We start from the raw sequence: 12,913 nt of genomic DNA, 5'->3' as shown, positions 1-12,913 counted from the left end.
GACAGGACAGACCTAGAGAGGGGACCGCTGCTCTGCACTATGTAGGTGTAAGCATATACAGCTGGGAGGGGGCAGGACACAGTGGGCATCAGAGAAGTATAGGCCTTTACTATTGTAGTATAACAGCAGAAAAGCCATTTTATTGCACTGTGCACCCCCACACACAAATACTTTATTACACTCCTTGAACATTTTGTTTATAGGGATTTGTAGATCTTGTAATTTTATATATTCTTTTTTTTTTTTTTTTTTTGTCACCCTTCTCATAAACTGAAATCCTAGGAAAAAAGTCAGTTCTCATAATGTTCTCTGGATGCAATAGATGAAATGAAGCCTGGTTTATTTGGGTCTTGATCGATTGCACTCTTAGGGACTGATACACAGTTGGAGAGGACTTGGGCATATTTCTTCTCACAAGGAAACAAATCGTGTATATTCCTCCTTTATGCCCCCAATCTGTACGCATAGTTTGTTACTGGACTCCTCAGTATACACATGCACCTTCTCCATGGGTGGGAAAGATTTATTTATTTATTTATTTACAGTTTCTTATATAGCGCATACAAATTCCGCAGCGCTGTACAGAGCATAGTTATGAGCAAACACATAACAAATTACATTACAAGACAGTTTAGGACAAGTACATGGTTAATACGGATAGTTGCATCAGGGGACAGGACACTGAAGCAATTATCAGGGTGGCAGTGGTTTATATATTCTAAGAAAGGCACATGAGGAGAGAGGGCCCTGCCCGTGAGAGCTTACATTCTAAAGGGGAGGGTTAAACAGACAGGGGTAACACAGAAGGGGGAGAGGTGAGCATAAACAGGTTAGGATGAGAGATGGTCAGGTTTTATGCAGGAGGGTCGGAAGAGGTCAGCTTAGTGTTTGATATTTTAAGTCTAAAAATGCGCTGGGTCATCCAAGAGTAGACAGCAGAGAGACAGTTGGAGATATGATATAGGATGGAAGGAGAACGATCAGGAAACGAGGGGTAGATTTTTGTATTTTCGGCATAGTGGAAATCGAGTGAGCAAATAAGTTCACCCAGAAAGGACATGTAGAGATAGAGAAGAGGGCCAATAATAAAATAATCAGGGACACCTACTCTCAATGGAACCGCAAGAGAGGTAAAGTCATAAGAGGTACAGCTGGGCATTTTCAAAACGGACAGTGCAAGTACAAGCATAAAGAGTGATATTCAAAAAGTTTTAGCAGATGGAGAAATGGTGATATCACAGCTGAATAGGCAGATTAAGCAGCCAGGAGTAGTATGATGTGAGAATGAAGTGAGCTCACTCAAAGCAGTCTTGGTTTTCTGGGTTGCTGGTGTCTTTCTGAATCACTTTGATACGAAGATGTTAAGTTGGTTGGCAGTTTCTGTCCAGTTTAAGTCCAGAATAAGTCCAAGCTTTAATCTATGTAACTGTTTTCGCTCTACTTAAAAATATTCCTACTTTAAAATATGGCAAACTAACAATAGTCAGCTTGCAATGGTCAGCCAGGCTGAGGTCAGCCTTGTGTTCACAATATATACTAAAAGCTGTTTCTAAGTTAATTGATTGAGACCCCACCCAGCCAGAGCCCCTCTTCCACTAGCAATAAAACTAAGATAACAAATGGTAAGAGGTTACATACCATCCCAGCCACTAATAAATTCTCACTCACTTTCAAATCTTATAAAAATATTTGCACAATTACCTAAATATAGCAGTTTGCAAGCAGATACTACAATACTGGTGTAACAGATGATATGAGTTACCTAAATATAGCAGTTTGCAAGCAGATACTACAATACTGGTGTAACAGATGATATGAGTTACCTAAATATAGCAGTTTGCAAGCAGATACTACAATACTGGTGTAACAGATGATATGAGTTACCTAAATATAGCAGTTTGCAAGCAGATACTACAATACTGGTGTAACAGATGATATGAGTTACCTAAATATAGCAGTTATGAAAGATACGTATGCCCAACTCTGCACAGCTCCGCTGCTGCACTCACACATTCTCAGTATACCTTGCATGTCACGGACCTTTTTTTTTTTTTTTTTTTTATTCATAAAGGTTGATTCAACTGAAATGCATTGGATGCTGCGTCACTCATTGTTACATACTGTACCGCTCAGTTCTGGAGCATGCACAGCGCAAAAACACACCAGAAATGCTCCGCCAGCAGAGTGCTTTCATCCCAGCATTGTCCCCGTTTACCTCATTTGTTAAAAATTTTGTTAAATGTACTAAAAAATCTTCTTGGGTATACAGCTGTACAGCAGTGCTCGGACGTGGCAGGTTTCATGCACTTCTGTGTGACCATGTCTTCAGAACATAAACATTAATACACGGTTCAGTGCAGTTGTCTGATATTATTCTGCTACATTAACCAAAAACAATGTTCTCACCATTTCAGCCTTTTCACACGGTCAGCAGCCAACTTTCCTGTCTCTCTCTCTTTTTTTTTTTTTTAAACCTGAACCAACTTTAAAAAAATCAATACGTACACTTGTATATTCCATTTATTTCACCATGGATGAACAGTAAAACCTACATGTATTTCTACAAAGAGGACTTAATTTGTCTATTAATTCAGAGCATGAAGAATAATACACAAACAGCATTTAAGTACTGTATGTATATGTGCTGGTGTGTATGTTTTTTTTGTTTTTCTAAATATATATTATATTAGTAGCATGTAAAATGAATACCACTTGGTGCAGTTAAGGGTAATCTGCTAAGTAATTATGTCACCCGTCTGTCTTTAGCCCTGTAAATATTTATTAAAACTTATTTAGCTTGAGTTTATGCCATATGTTTTTACAATTGGGGAAAAAAAAGTCATAAATAAACCAACTGGGTATTAACAGAAGGACAAAGGGTGCGCCACTGGCAGCCTTACAATATAGATCAGATATTACCAACCTCCGCTGTCAAGGCACACTAAAAGGCTGAGTACAATCTGTCTAGTGGGACCAAAAATCTGATAATTTACAGAAGCAAATGATGGTTAGAAAACCATTCACTCCTAAATGATGCTGGAAAATGGATAAAAATGATTGTTCGGGTATGTTTGATAAATCAAATGCATTTAAACAGTTTGTCTGAATGACCACAGTGTTTTCCAGTGTTTGGGAACAAATGTTCGGTTCTCACATGCTCCCATACATTACCAGATTTTTGTTCCCACCAGATCAATTGGACAGATTAATTTGTAGTCCTGTACCCAGTTGAACAGTCCAGGTTGTAGTAATATCCAGGCTAGAGCACAGGTGCCTTAATTAGTACCTCAATTATTTTAATTTAACTAAGTCACACCTGGACTGTTTTTAAATAAAGTGTTTGTTTTGCTTTCCAGTACAAAACAAAAAAAATTGAATAAAGCGAGACAATGGGCGGTATTCAATGTGGATTTTGGCGATGTGCAGCGAATCCTGTTTAGGATTCGCTGCACATTCGCCACTGGTCGCCGCGTTCTGGAGCCTCGCCGGCTCCGTGAGTCAGGGGCTCGCTGCCCCTGACCGGCGAATTTGAGCTCCTGCTGCGAACGCCGCAGGGAGCCTGAGGACGGTGGCAGGCAGGGAGATGGAAGTCTCCCTGCCTGCCCCAGAACGTTTGTGGGGGGGAGGTGGGCTCCCCGGGTGCCAGGCAGCACAGGCTGCCCCCCCGGGGGTGCCAGCAGGGGACCGCGTATATTCACTACACCCGATCATGAATATGTAATGATCGGGTGAAGTGAATATATGAATATCTAATGAGCGGCTCGGCTCCGGCCCCCTGCTGGCTGGTCTGTGTAAAAAAATATATATATATTTTTTTTTTAAATTAAATATATATTCATGTGCTTACAGCACATGAATAAAAATAGCATGCCCCTCCTCAGAATAAAATTCCAGATTTTTTGACACCAATTGTAAAAAACAAAACACTTTATTTTAAAAGTTCACATTACACTTCACCATAAAAAGATAGCGATTGCTACTCGGTGAATCATGGCAAAAAAACCTTGAAATGTTTTCGCCATCTGGTCATTGAATAGGGTGATTCACCGTTTTAGTCAGAAATTCGCCTTACAGCACAAAATCGCCATAAAAACCTGGCGAATCAGCCTCATTGAATACCGCCCAATGAAGGTGCCCATACACGTTGCGATAAGCAACGTGCAATGCGATGCGATTTGCGCTCCAGCGGGCATCGCATCGCACAATACAAAAAGTATGTGCTGCACATACTTTTTGTACTGCCAGCGGATCGCATCACATCGCACGCAAAACGCTTGCAATATGAAGCGATCCGCCTGATAACATGTCGCATTGCACGCTGTTATCGCAACGTGTATAGGCATCATAGTCCATATTGTTTCTGATGTAAACATATATGGGTCTATTCAATTAGTCGGAAACTGCCGTTTTTCGGAAAACGTCATATTCTGATTTTTTTTTTTTAAGTTGAATCGATGATTCGACCTATTTATTTTTCCGACAGGTTGAAATGCTCTGACCTGTCAGATAACACGGAAATTGGTAGCTATTCTGATTGGCGGCTAAATTCGACAGGTTTGGTCCCGTTTCCGACAATCTGAATCCAACTTTAAAAAAAATCAGATTGAGGAGATGAGTCGGGGAGGAAGGCGCCGGGTGAGCAGCTGCTGCTCACCCGGCACCGTGCTCCCGCTGCAGCTCACCCGATCCCAGCACCGAGCAGGTTGAGCCAAATCAGACAGTTGGATTTGGACGCATAACTCAATATGCATGTCGGAGTGGATCCGACTTTAATTGAATAGACCCCTAAATCTGTCAGAATTCACATTAAATCATCCAAACAAAATAGAGTAGGAATTATTATACAGGTTGAGTATCCCCTATCCGAAATGCTCGGGACCACGAGCATTCCGGATAGGGGAATTTTTCGGTTTTTGGAATATATTTTTTAAAGCATACTTACCTGTCCCCTGATGGTGTCCGGTGGTCCCTCGGCGTCCCCGGGCGTCCACAGCAGGCCTCCGGCATCTTCTCTAGGTCTCCAGCGGTCCCAGGAATGCATTGCGCGAGTGTGCGCGCGCACCGGTGACGTCACCGGCGCGCGCGCACACTCGCGCAATGCATTCCTGGGACCGCTGGAGACCCTGGAGAAGATGCCGGAGGCCTGCTGTGGACGCCCGGGGACTTGGTAAGTATGAAAAGAGGGTTAGGGGGTTAAAAAATAAAAAATAAAAAAAATTCGAATGATTCCAAAAACTACGGTTTTTGGAATAATTCGGATAAGGGATGTCCGGATACCGGATACTCAACCTGTAATAAATAAACCTTCAATAAACCATAGAATAAAGTGATAGATCATAATACAGAAATTGGAGGCATACTGGAGCATGTCAAGAGTCCTATTATAACAGCCAAACTATAATTACATTGACTAATCCTGGTTACTGTCATCAAAGGAGTATTGGGATGCATGTATCAATCCCCAGATCCCATCATATTTTGCTGGACATTTACACTTTAGTATTTATTATTACCAGTTATTTCTATAGCGCATACATATTCCGCATTGCATTTACTGAGAATATTTGAACAGTGCAGTTTACAATCTATATTTCCTACCACATGTACACACATTCGTTCTAGGGTTAATTTTGTTGGGAGCCAGTTAACCTACCAGTATATTTTTTAATTGTGGGAGGTAACCTGTCGATCTAATGACCCTGTAAGAGCGCAGGCTGTGAAAAAAATGTAAAATTGGAACGGTATCTTTTACAATAAAGTTTATTATTAATTAATTAGCTGTAATTAAATTATGGACACCAGGTGGCCAGTAAGTCCCAGAAGTCCAAAGATAGAATTAGGTTCCTTTGACGGGATAATGGTAAACCTGGATGACTTGTGCGAGTCTTGTTGCTGCCTCGGGTTGCCTTCTGGGTTTGGAGTTTTATGGAGATTTATTTAGATGAAGGATGTTTGGTGGTCCATATTCCATGGATAGCCCTCAGTGGTGGTATATGCAATTGTCCCAAATGTTTAAAAGCTCAACGGGTTTCCCTTGGATCAACCTCCCAGCTTCCTCAGGAAGTAAATTTAATATGAGCTGTATTCCCCCACATGTCAGACATGGTTCCAAAATGCTCTGTTCGGTTTTCTATTACTTCCATATTCTATTTTTTTTTTGTGACCTTTTCTCATGTCCTCTATATTTATGCTTAGCAGTCATTTGTCATTTAAAAACAGTTTTCGTTTCATTTATTGTTTTTGCCAACCATTCAGACTAATAACCATGCATTTGTTTTTTTTTCCCTGCGTGGCATACTTTGCTTTATACAAAATATTCATCCACTCTAAAGTCTACCAGATCTCAATGTGTTCATTTTTACTCATGTAACAAATGCGCCAAAATTCATTTACATGTTTTATTTGTTTCTCTGGTTCTACCATCATCATTTCAGACACCATCTTTCTTTTTCTTTTTTTTTTCTTGTATTTTTCTTTGTTCCCTCCATTTAGAGCAAAATGACCCAAATAATGACCCCTCAGATTTGGGCAGCCTTGTCATACCTGAGATAAGTGTCACAAGTGTGTCCGGAGACAGAACCGGAAATGGGGAAAGAGTGAAATCACTAACAGAGAATGATGTTCAGCACATACAGGCTTTGCAGGATATCGGTTCAGAGCCTAGAACTGATGGCAAGACCATGCCTGAGATCAGAAGGCAAAAATCTGTAAGGAGATTGATGGAGGATGGAGTAACATCACCTGGCAAAGTGCAGTGTTAAATCTCTTGGTAGATGGGCGCCAAGGTACCTGCAAGTGAAATGGTCACAATGCATGGGTGCGCACACTACATTACTTATAGATGAGTACAGTCAAGCATGCATGTCTACCTGTTCTAGTACAGTGATCTCAGCCCTGCCTGGTCTCATGATGCCACTACTCCCGTGGATTATTGGAAAAGTAACCTAAAATTGTAAAGCCTCATATACATACGTATTTACACACACAAAAAAATTCACACACTTGTAAAAGTAGTTAAATTCTAGGCGCCCAAGTCAATTTTTTTTATTACAAAATTTGCAAGAAATTAAGTACATCTCTGTTACACAGGCTGAGTTATGGGTTGGTTGGGACATATAAGTCCCAGTGTGCATCATGTGACCTTTCCACTTGTTGTTAGCGCTTTAAATTCTCAATCAAAGCAATAAATCGGTATTGGCGCTTGGCTTGTCCCTTACATGCTTAGACAGGGGAGAAAAATTAAAACTTGACCATCCTTTTGATAACAGTGTAATCTACTCTTAGTTGCATGACTAACAGCTGAACTTTCTTCACAATCAACTTTTGCATGTTCCATTCTTCTTCCATGCACTGTATTGATTCTAATCTCTGCTTGTTTTAGAGGTGGTTAAGCTCTGAATGACACAAAATGATTGGTGCTTTGGACTTCTCTTTACTATCGGAATCAATTTTGGCTAATACACAGATTGTGACATTAACTTTTTTTTTTCATCCTCTCTTCCTCCAGACTCTGCAGATTTGAGCTTTCAGGATGAATTATCAGAAATCGCTGAGGTGGATGAAGGTTTTTGCTCAAGGGCAGCCTCTAACTCGAGCCAGTCTGCCCTATCTCACAGCAGCAGTGGTAGCTTCAGCAGACCACCCTTGGGAAAGGCTCAGAGGAGATCTGCTGGATTCAGGGCTGGGGGTAAAGAAAAGGATTCTGGGGGAGATTCTTGCCGTGAGCATCTCAGCAGGAAGCAGAACCAGAGGGCCATGAGCGAGAACCTGGAGTTGGTGTCTCTCAAAAGGCTTACATTGACAACCAGTCAGTCTCTCCCCAAACCCGGCAGCCATAGCCTTGCACGGACTGCAACCTCTGTGTTTAGCAAATCCTTTGAGCAAATGAGTGCCGCAGCTGCGTCACACTATGTCCCTGGTGTAAACACCGGTGGTACAGGATCTAGTGGGGGAACGAATAGATTTAGTGCTTGCAGCCTACAGGAGGAGAAACTGGTCTACATTTCTGAGAGAACGGAGCTTGTATTGCCTGTTAAACCCCAACCAAATGTCCACCAGAGGTCCCCTAGTATATGCATTACATTGTCAACAGACTAGACCTGGCCATTGTCCGGAAAGCGCAACACGTGGTCAACTGTAAATTTTCCTACTTTTTTCTAAGTTGGGTGAACTTTGATATTTCTATGACTTGTATGATGTAGTTTTTCCAAAGTTTTTACTTGCTACCTAATTAAAAAATGAAACCGTTTATATACTCATTATGGGTGATCTACCATAGCTTTGTAATATTGAACTTCTCAAAACTGTGTTCAGAGATGTGCTTACAGTTTTAATACATCCCTAGTATAAAGTATATTTGTTACCTGTTGTCTTTTCAGTTGAAAAGTGTTCTAGTTTCATTTTTTTGTTGTGGTTTTTTTTGTTGTTGTTTTTTGTTAATAGATGTCTTCATAGCCCTCAAGTGGACCCATCACTCATCCATTTTTCAGGGGGCAATTGTGTTGGTTGAATGGATAGACGGCCTGTTCACTTGGACATTACCGAGGCACTGGTTCGCTGATACTGTGTGGATGAATGTGGCACATTATATTGCACTGTACTGTCATTGCTTGCACTGTTACTTACCAATGTTCCTGAATACACCAGCAGATGGCAGTGCTGTGTGCTATAATTGGTTTCAGTGTTCCTACTGGTTTTGTTGTAAGAATACTATATACAAACGTTTATCTGTAATGTATCTGAATCTGTATTTTAGAAGTGTGACTTAGAAAGAGATTTATTTTTCCTTCTTTTAAAACTTGGGGTTTCTATTTTTTTAAGTGTGTGTGTGTATACAAAATTTTTGGAAGATCTTGAATGTTTTAGTAAAACTTTTATTGCGAATACAAAATACTACCTATAAGCCATGATTATTTGTTGCTTTATTATGTTCATGCAGTCTGGTGTATGGGCATAGATTGAGAAGGAAAGGGCCATAGTTTATTGTGACTGCAGTATATATAGAACTATTGTCTCAAGTGTTTGTTGTCACCACGGCTGTCCTGTACTTGAGTACTACTTAGATCAGGCATGGCCAAATTATGGCCCTCCAGCTGTTGTGAAACTACAAGTCCCATCATGCCTTGCCACAGTTTTGCTATTAGGCAATGCTAAAGCTATGAAAAGGCATGCTGGGATGTGTAGTTTCACAACAGCTGTAGGGCCATAGTTTGGCCATGCCTGACTTAAATTCTTAGTTAAATTAATATATTTGTTATAATATTGCAAAGCGCAACCCAATAATAACCATTTGATAGTAGTGCTTGGTGCAATTTTTTTTTTTTTGCAATCTACTAAAAATGTTGGTACTTGTGAGTTATCCGGGCTGCCGATTTTTTCATCGCGCCCGAAATCGTGGGCATCGCGTCGGTCGTGGCCGTTATAAGGAGCCGCGACGCGATGCCCACGATTTCCCATAGACAGTAATGTTAAAAGACGCGATGGACCCGATTTCCCATAGACAGCAATGTTAAAATAAAATTACAATGTGAAATTGGCCAATATGTTTTTAAAAAAAATGTTTCATGGCCCCCCACCACCGTTAACGCCACCCCGCTATTGACGCCAACCCGAAGCGTGGCGAGCGCAGCGATACGCGTCCTCCGACCTTTTCATGCCCTACTATCCACTAGGGCGTGGAGTGAGAATAGAATAGTGTGGCGAGCGCAGCGAGCCACCGAGCCCGAAGCGTGGCGAGCGCACCGAGCCCCGCGAGGGGACGCGGACACCTTCACAGGTATCCGCGTGCCCTTGCGGGCTTCACAGGTGTCCGCGTCCGCTCGCCACGCTTCGGGCTCGGTGGCTCGCTGCGTTTGCCACACTATTCTATTCTCACTCCACGCCCTAGTGGATAGTAGGGCATGAAAAGGTCGGAGGACGCGTACCGCCGCCCCTCGCGGGCTCGCTGCGCTCGCCACGCTTCGGGTTGGCGTCAATAGCGGGGTGGCGTTAACGGTGGTGGGGGGCCATGAAACATTTTTTTAAAAAACATATTGCCCAATTTCACATTGTAATTTTATTTTAACATTGCTGTCTATGGGAAATCGGGTCCATCGCGTCTTTTAACATTACTGTCTATGGGAAATCGGGTCCATCGTGTCTTTTAACATTACTGTCTATGGGAAATCGTGGGCATCGCGTCGCGGCCCCTTATAACGGCCACGACCGACGCGATGCCCCCGATATCGTGTCTTTTAACATTACTGTCTATGGGAAATCGGGGGCATCGCGTCGCGGCCCCTTATAACGGCCACGACCGACGCGATGCCCCCGATTTGGAGCTAAATCGTGGGCATCGCGTCGGTCGGGTGTCCTTAAGTTAACCAAACTTAAGGACAAAATCGGCAGCCCGGATAACTCACAAGTACCAAAATGTTTTATGTCCCCCCCCCCGTCCCCCCCCCCCCTTTTTTTTTTTTTAAATACACACTTGTGATAGGGCTGGGCGGTAGAACAGAGGGAGACCATAAGATTGTTGTCTGTAAGGTTCTCAGTACCTTCTCCTCTTTATACTCTGCTGCTGTCTTCCCATGTCATATGTAAGGTTTGTTCTTAAGAGAAGGGAGTACTTGCGAAACCTGCCCATGTCTTGCCAAGCCAGCGCCCTGTGCCAATCTCACACCCTTTGCGTGTATTGAATGCAGCAGAGCTTGGAAAAACTCAAAGATGCTCCAAGCAGCTATAAACATGGCAGGATGCCTGCCTGTGGCATCCAAAGAATACTCCGGTTGCCATTCCAGCTCTATGCAGCCACAATAATCGCCCCATGCCAACCTCCAAAACATTTAATGAAGTTAAAGTAAGTATGTATAGGTGGAATTGGGGGCCCACGGAAGCAGTAACTACCCAACCCCATCAGTAGTTGAGCAGTGTGAATTGGGTTTTGGGGGTAATTGCAAAGCTTGGCGTTCTACTTGTCTCTAAGTGATCAGAGATTGGGATGTACAGTACAGTTTGGGGTGTGATGTTGAGTGCGCAATATCATATATAGTGCGATGCATCACCCTGATACAGATTGGAACAATATATTGTACATATTATATAGTGTGTATCCTCAATCATTCTTCGTTGTTTTACATTGAAGTGTCCCATTGGATGTGCTGCACATTCAATTGGACAATTCCATGGTAGTCACATTGTAGTTACATGCAGCATTATAGGATACATCATGCCATCGTACAGTGCATAGTGTGTACAGTGGTGCAATGTGTAGCGTACATCGCGCAACTGGGCTGCACTGTTGGAAAGGTGCATCAGCAGTCATAGTGTAAGGAAGTCATTTGCTACTGGACAGACAATTGCTGTGACATACCTGTAAAGGGGTTGAATTATTGTTAGTTGAATCTATTGTGCCTATGTACAGATGTAATTTTCATTGCACATCGCTGCCATCTCATAGGCTACTACTCTCAGTTTCTGGTACCGGGTCCGGATAAGGGCATATAATGTGTAGTGTCCTAATTTAGCTTGAATAAAGAGATTTTCAGGTCTACAGATATCTTATAAGCTTAGTATATGACATTTATAACCCAACCGTATTTACATAAAGGCTAAAACCCGAAGGAGAAATTTAGGCCTAGTGATAAATTGCTTTATTTAACCCGAGCGTGTTCTGTATTTGTGTTTTTTTTTGGGGGGGGGAGGGGGGGCATTTTTGTGTTAATACATAGATGTGCCATACAGTATTAACTGCTGATACAACTTTTATCTCCCATCTCTTGTAGTCAATCCATTTTATTAAATGTATTTTCTTTGTCTAATGTAGAAGTGTTTTGTCTTCTATTTATGTCCAGACTGTGTTGCTTTATTGTGATGTTGATTACTTTTACACCTTTTTACACTTTAGTAATGTATTTAGTATCACACAATTTGTCTCCTACTGAAATAAATGAGTTTAAACCGGTTTCTTGTGAAATTTTTCTGTGCCTATGGTTAGACTACAGTATAAATCTGTCATTACTTTACCCAGTTCCATGCAGTAGATATTAGTGTATAGACTTCATGTGCAGCAGACAACAGTTGAGTGCATAAGATGTACATCAGGGAAGTTGAAGACCTAAATTCGTCTAAATTGGACCACTGTAAATACACAAGATGCTGATAGGTGGTATTTACATGTCTCCATTACTTCTGCTACTTAAGAATTAGCACGCTGTCTGCACCATTTCAAAGATTGAGCGGTCCATTCACTAAGTCCTCTAAAGGTCCAGCCAATCGGCATACTTACCCACTGTACTTGGCTGCCCCGTCCTCCGGGAAGGTGTGCTGACCATGGGCGTGGCATCATGATTGCGTCATTGTGGTAGTGCCCTCTGCTATATAGTGCTGAAAAAGCAGGCACTGTAGTGGACAGCGGTGCTATGATGATGTGAATCTAGTTTTCTGGTCCCTAGCGGACTGCACAATTGTACTCTTGGGTATGGGGGTGGTCCGGGATCCTCCTGGCCATTCTAGAATTGCAGTTTCTCACATCACACCCCCCATCTCCGTGTCCACCCATCATATTCTGTGATCCTAACTACTTAGGGCAGTGGTTCCCAAACTGTGTGCTGTGGCTCCCTGGGGTGCCTCGGGACACTTGCAGGGGTGCCTCGGGTTGGTGGACCAGGATCAATTCAAATAATTTACGATCAATTATTTATGGACAAAACCAGTGCTGGTGGCTTCCAATCATAAAATAAGTGTACATTCAGAAGTAAATCATGCCCTTTAACACATAACTGAACCTAAGAAGCACATATAAAAACAATATGCTTAATTTATATTTTTTGGGGGGGGCCTAGGGGTGCCGTGGAAAAATTCTGAAACTCTAGGGTGCCGTGATTTGAAAAAGATTGTGAACCCCTGACTTAGGGACAGCCGTGATCCTGGCCCG

The 12,913-nt window shown here is 42.2% G+C and overlaps 1 protein-coding gene and 1 long non-coding RNA gene across 9 annotated transcripts in view; both read left to right on the top strand.

Moving 5' to 3' along the window:
- HYCC1 (hyccin PI4KA lipid kinase complex subunit 1) overlaps positions 1 to 9,394 on the top strand; it is a 96,309-nt gene extending 86,915 nt beyond the window's left edge. For 4 of the 8 annotated variants that reach the window (XM_083189182.1, XM_083189181.1, XM_083189180.1 and 1 more), the window contains one exon: positions 7,508 to 9,394. In XM_083189182.1, the coding sequence (XP_083045308.1) occupies positions 7,508 to 8,097 (590 nt within the window). In that variant the 3' untranslated portion in view covers positions 8,098 to 9,394. Of the gene's footprint in view, positions 1 to 6,492; positions 6,818 to 7,507 lie in introns of all 8 variants that reach the window. The other 4 variants (XR_014475076.1, XM_083189184.1, XM_083189183.1 and 1 more) reach the window with 4 other exon arrangements.
- An 855-nt stretch (positions 9,395 to 10,249) lies between these two features.
- On the top strand, positions 10,250 to 11,941 carry LOC146081166 (uncharacterized). The gene is made up of 2 exons (XR_014475075.1): positions 10,250 to 11,485; positions 11,518 to 11,941. It is a non-coding gene; the product is annotated as an uncharacterized LOC146081166 (long non-coding RNA).
- Positions 11,942 to 12,913: the final 972 nt, after the last annotated feature.

This window comes from Crinia signifera, chromosome 5 (assembly GCF_055691185.1).
Source record: "Crinia signifera chromosome 5, ASM5569118v1, whole genome shotgun sequence".
Classification (NCBI taxonomy): domain Eukaryota; kingdom Metazoa; phylum Chordata; class Amphibia; order Anura; family Myobatrachidae; genus Crinia; species Crinia signifera.
Note: the sequence above shows the minus strand (reverse complement) of the source record. Positions and strands in the feature narration are given on the sequence as shown.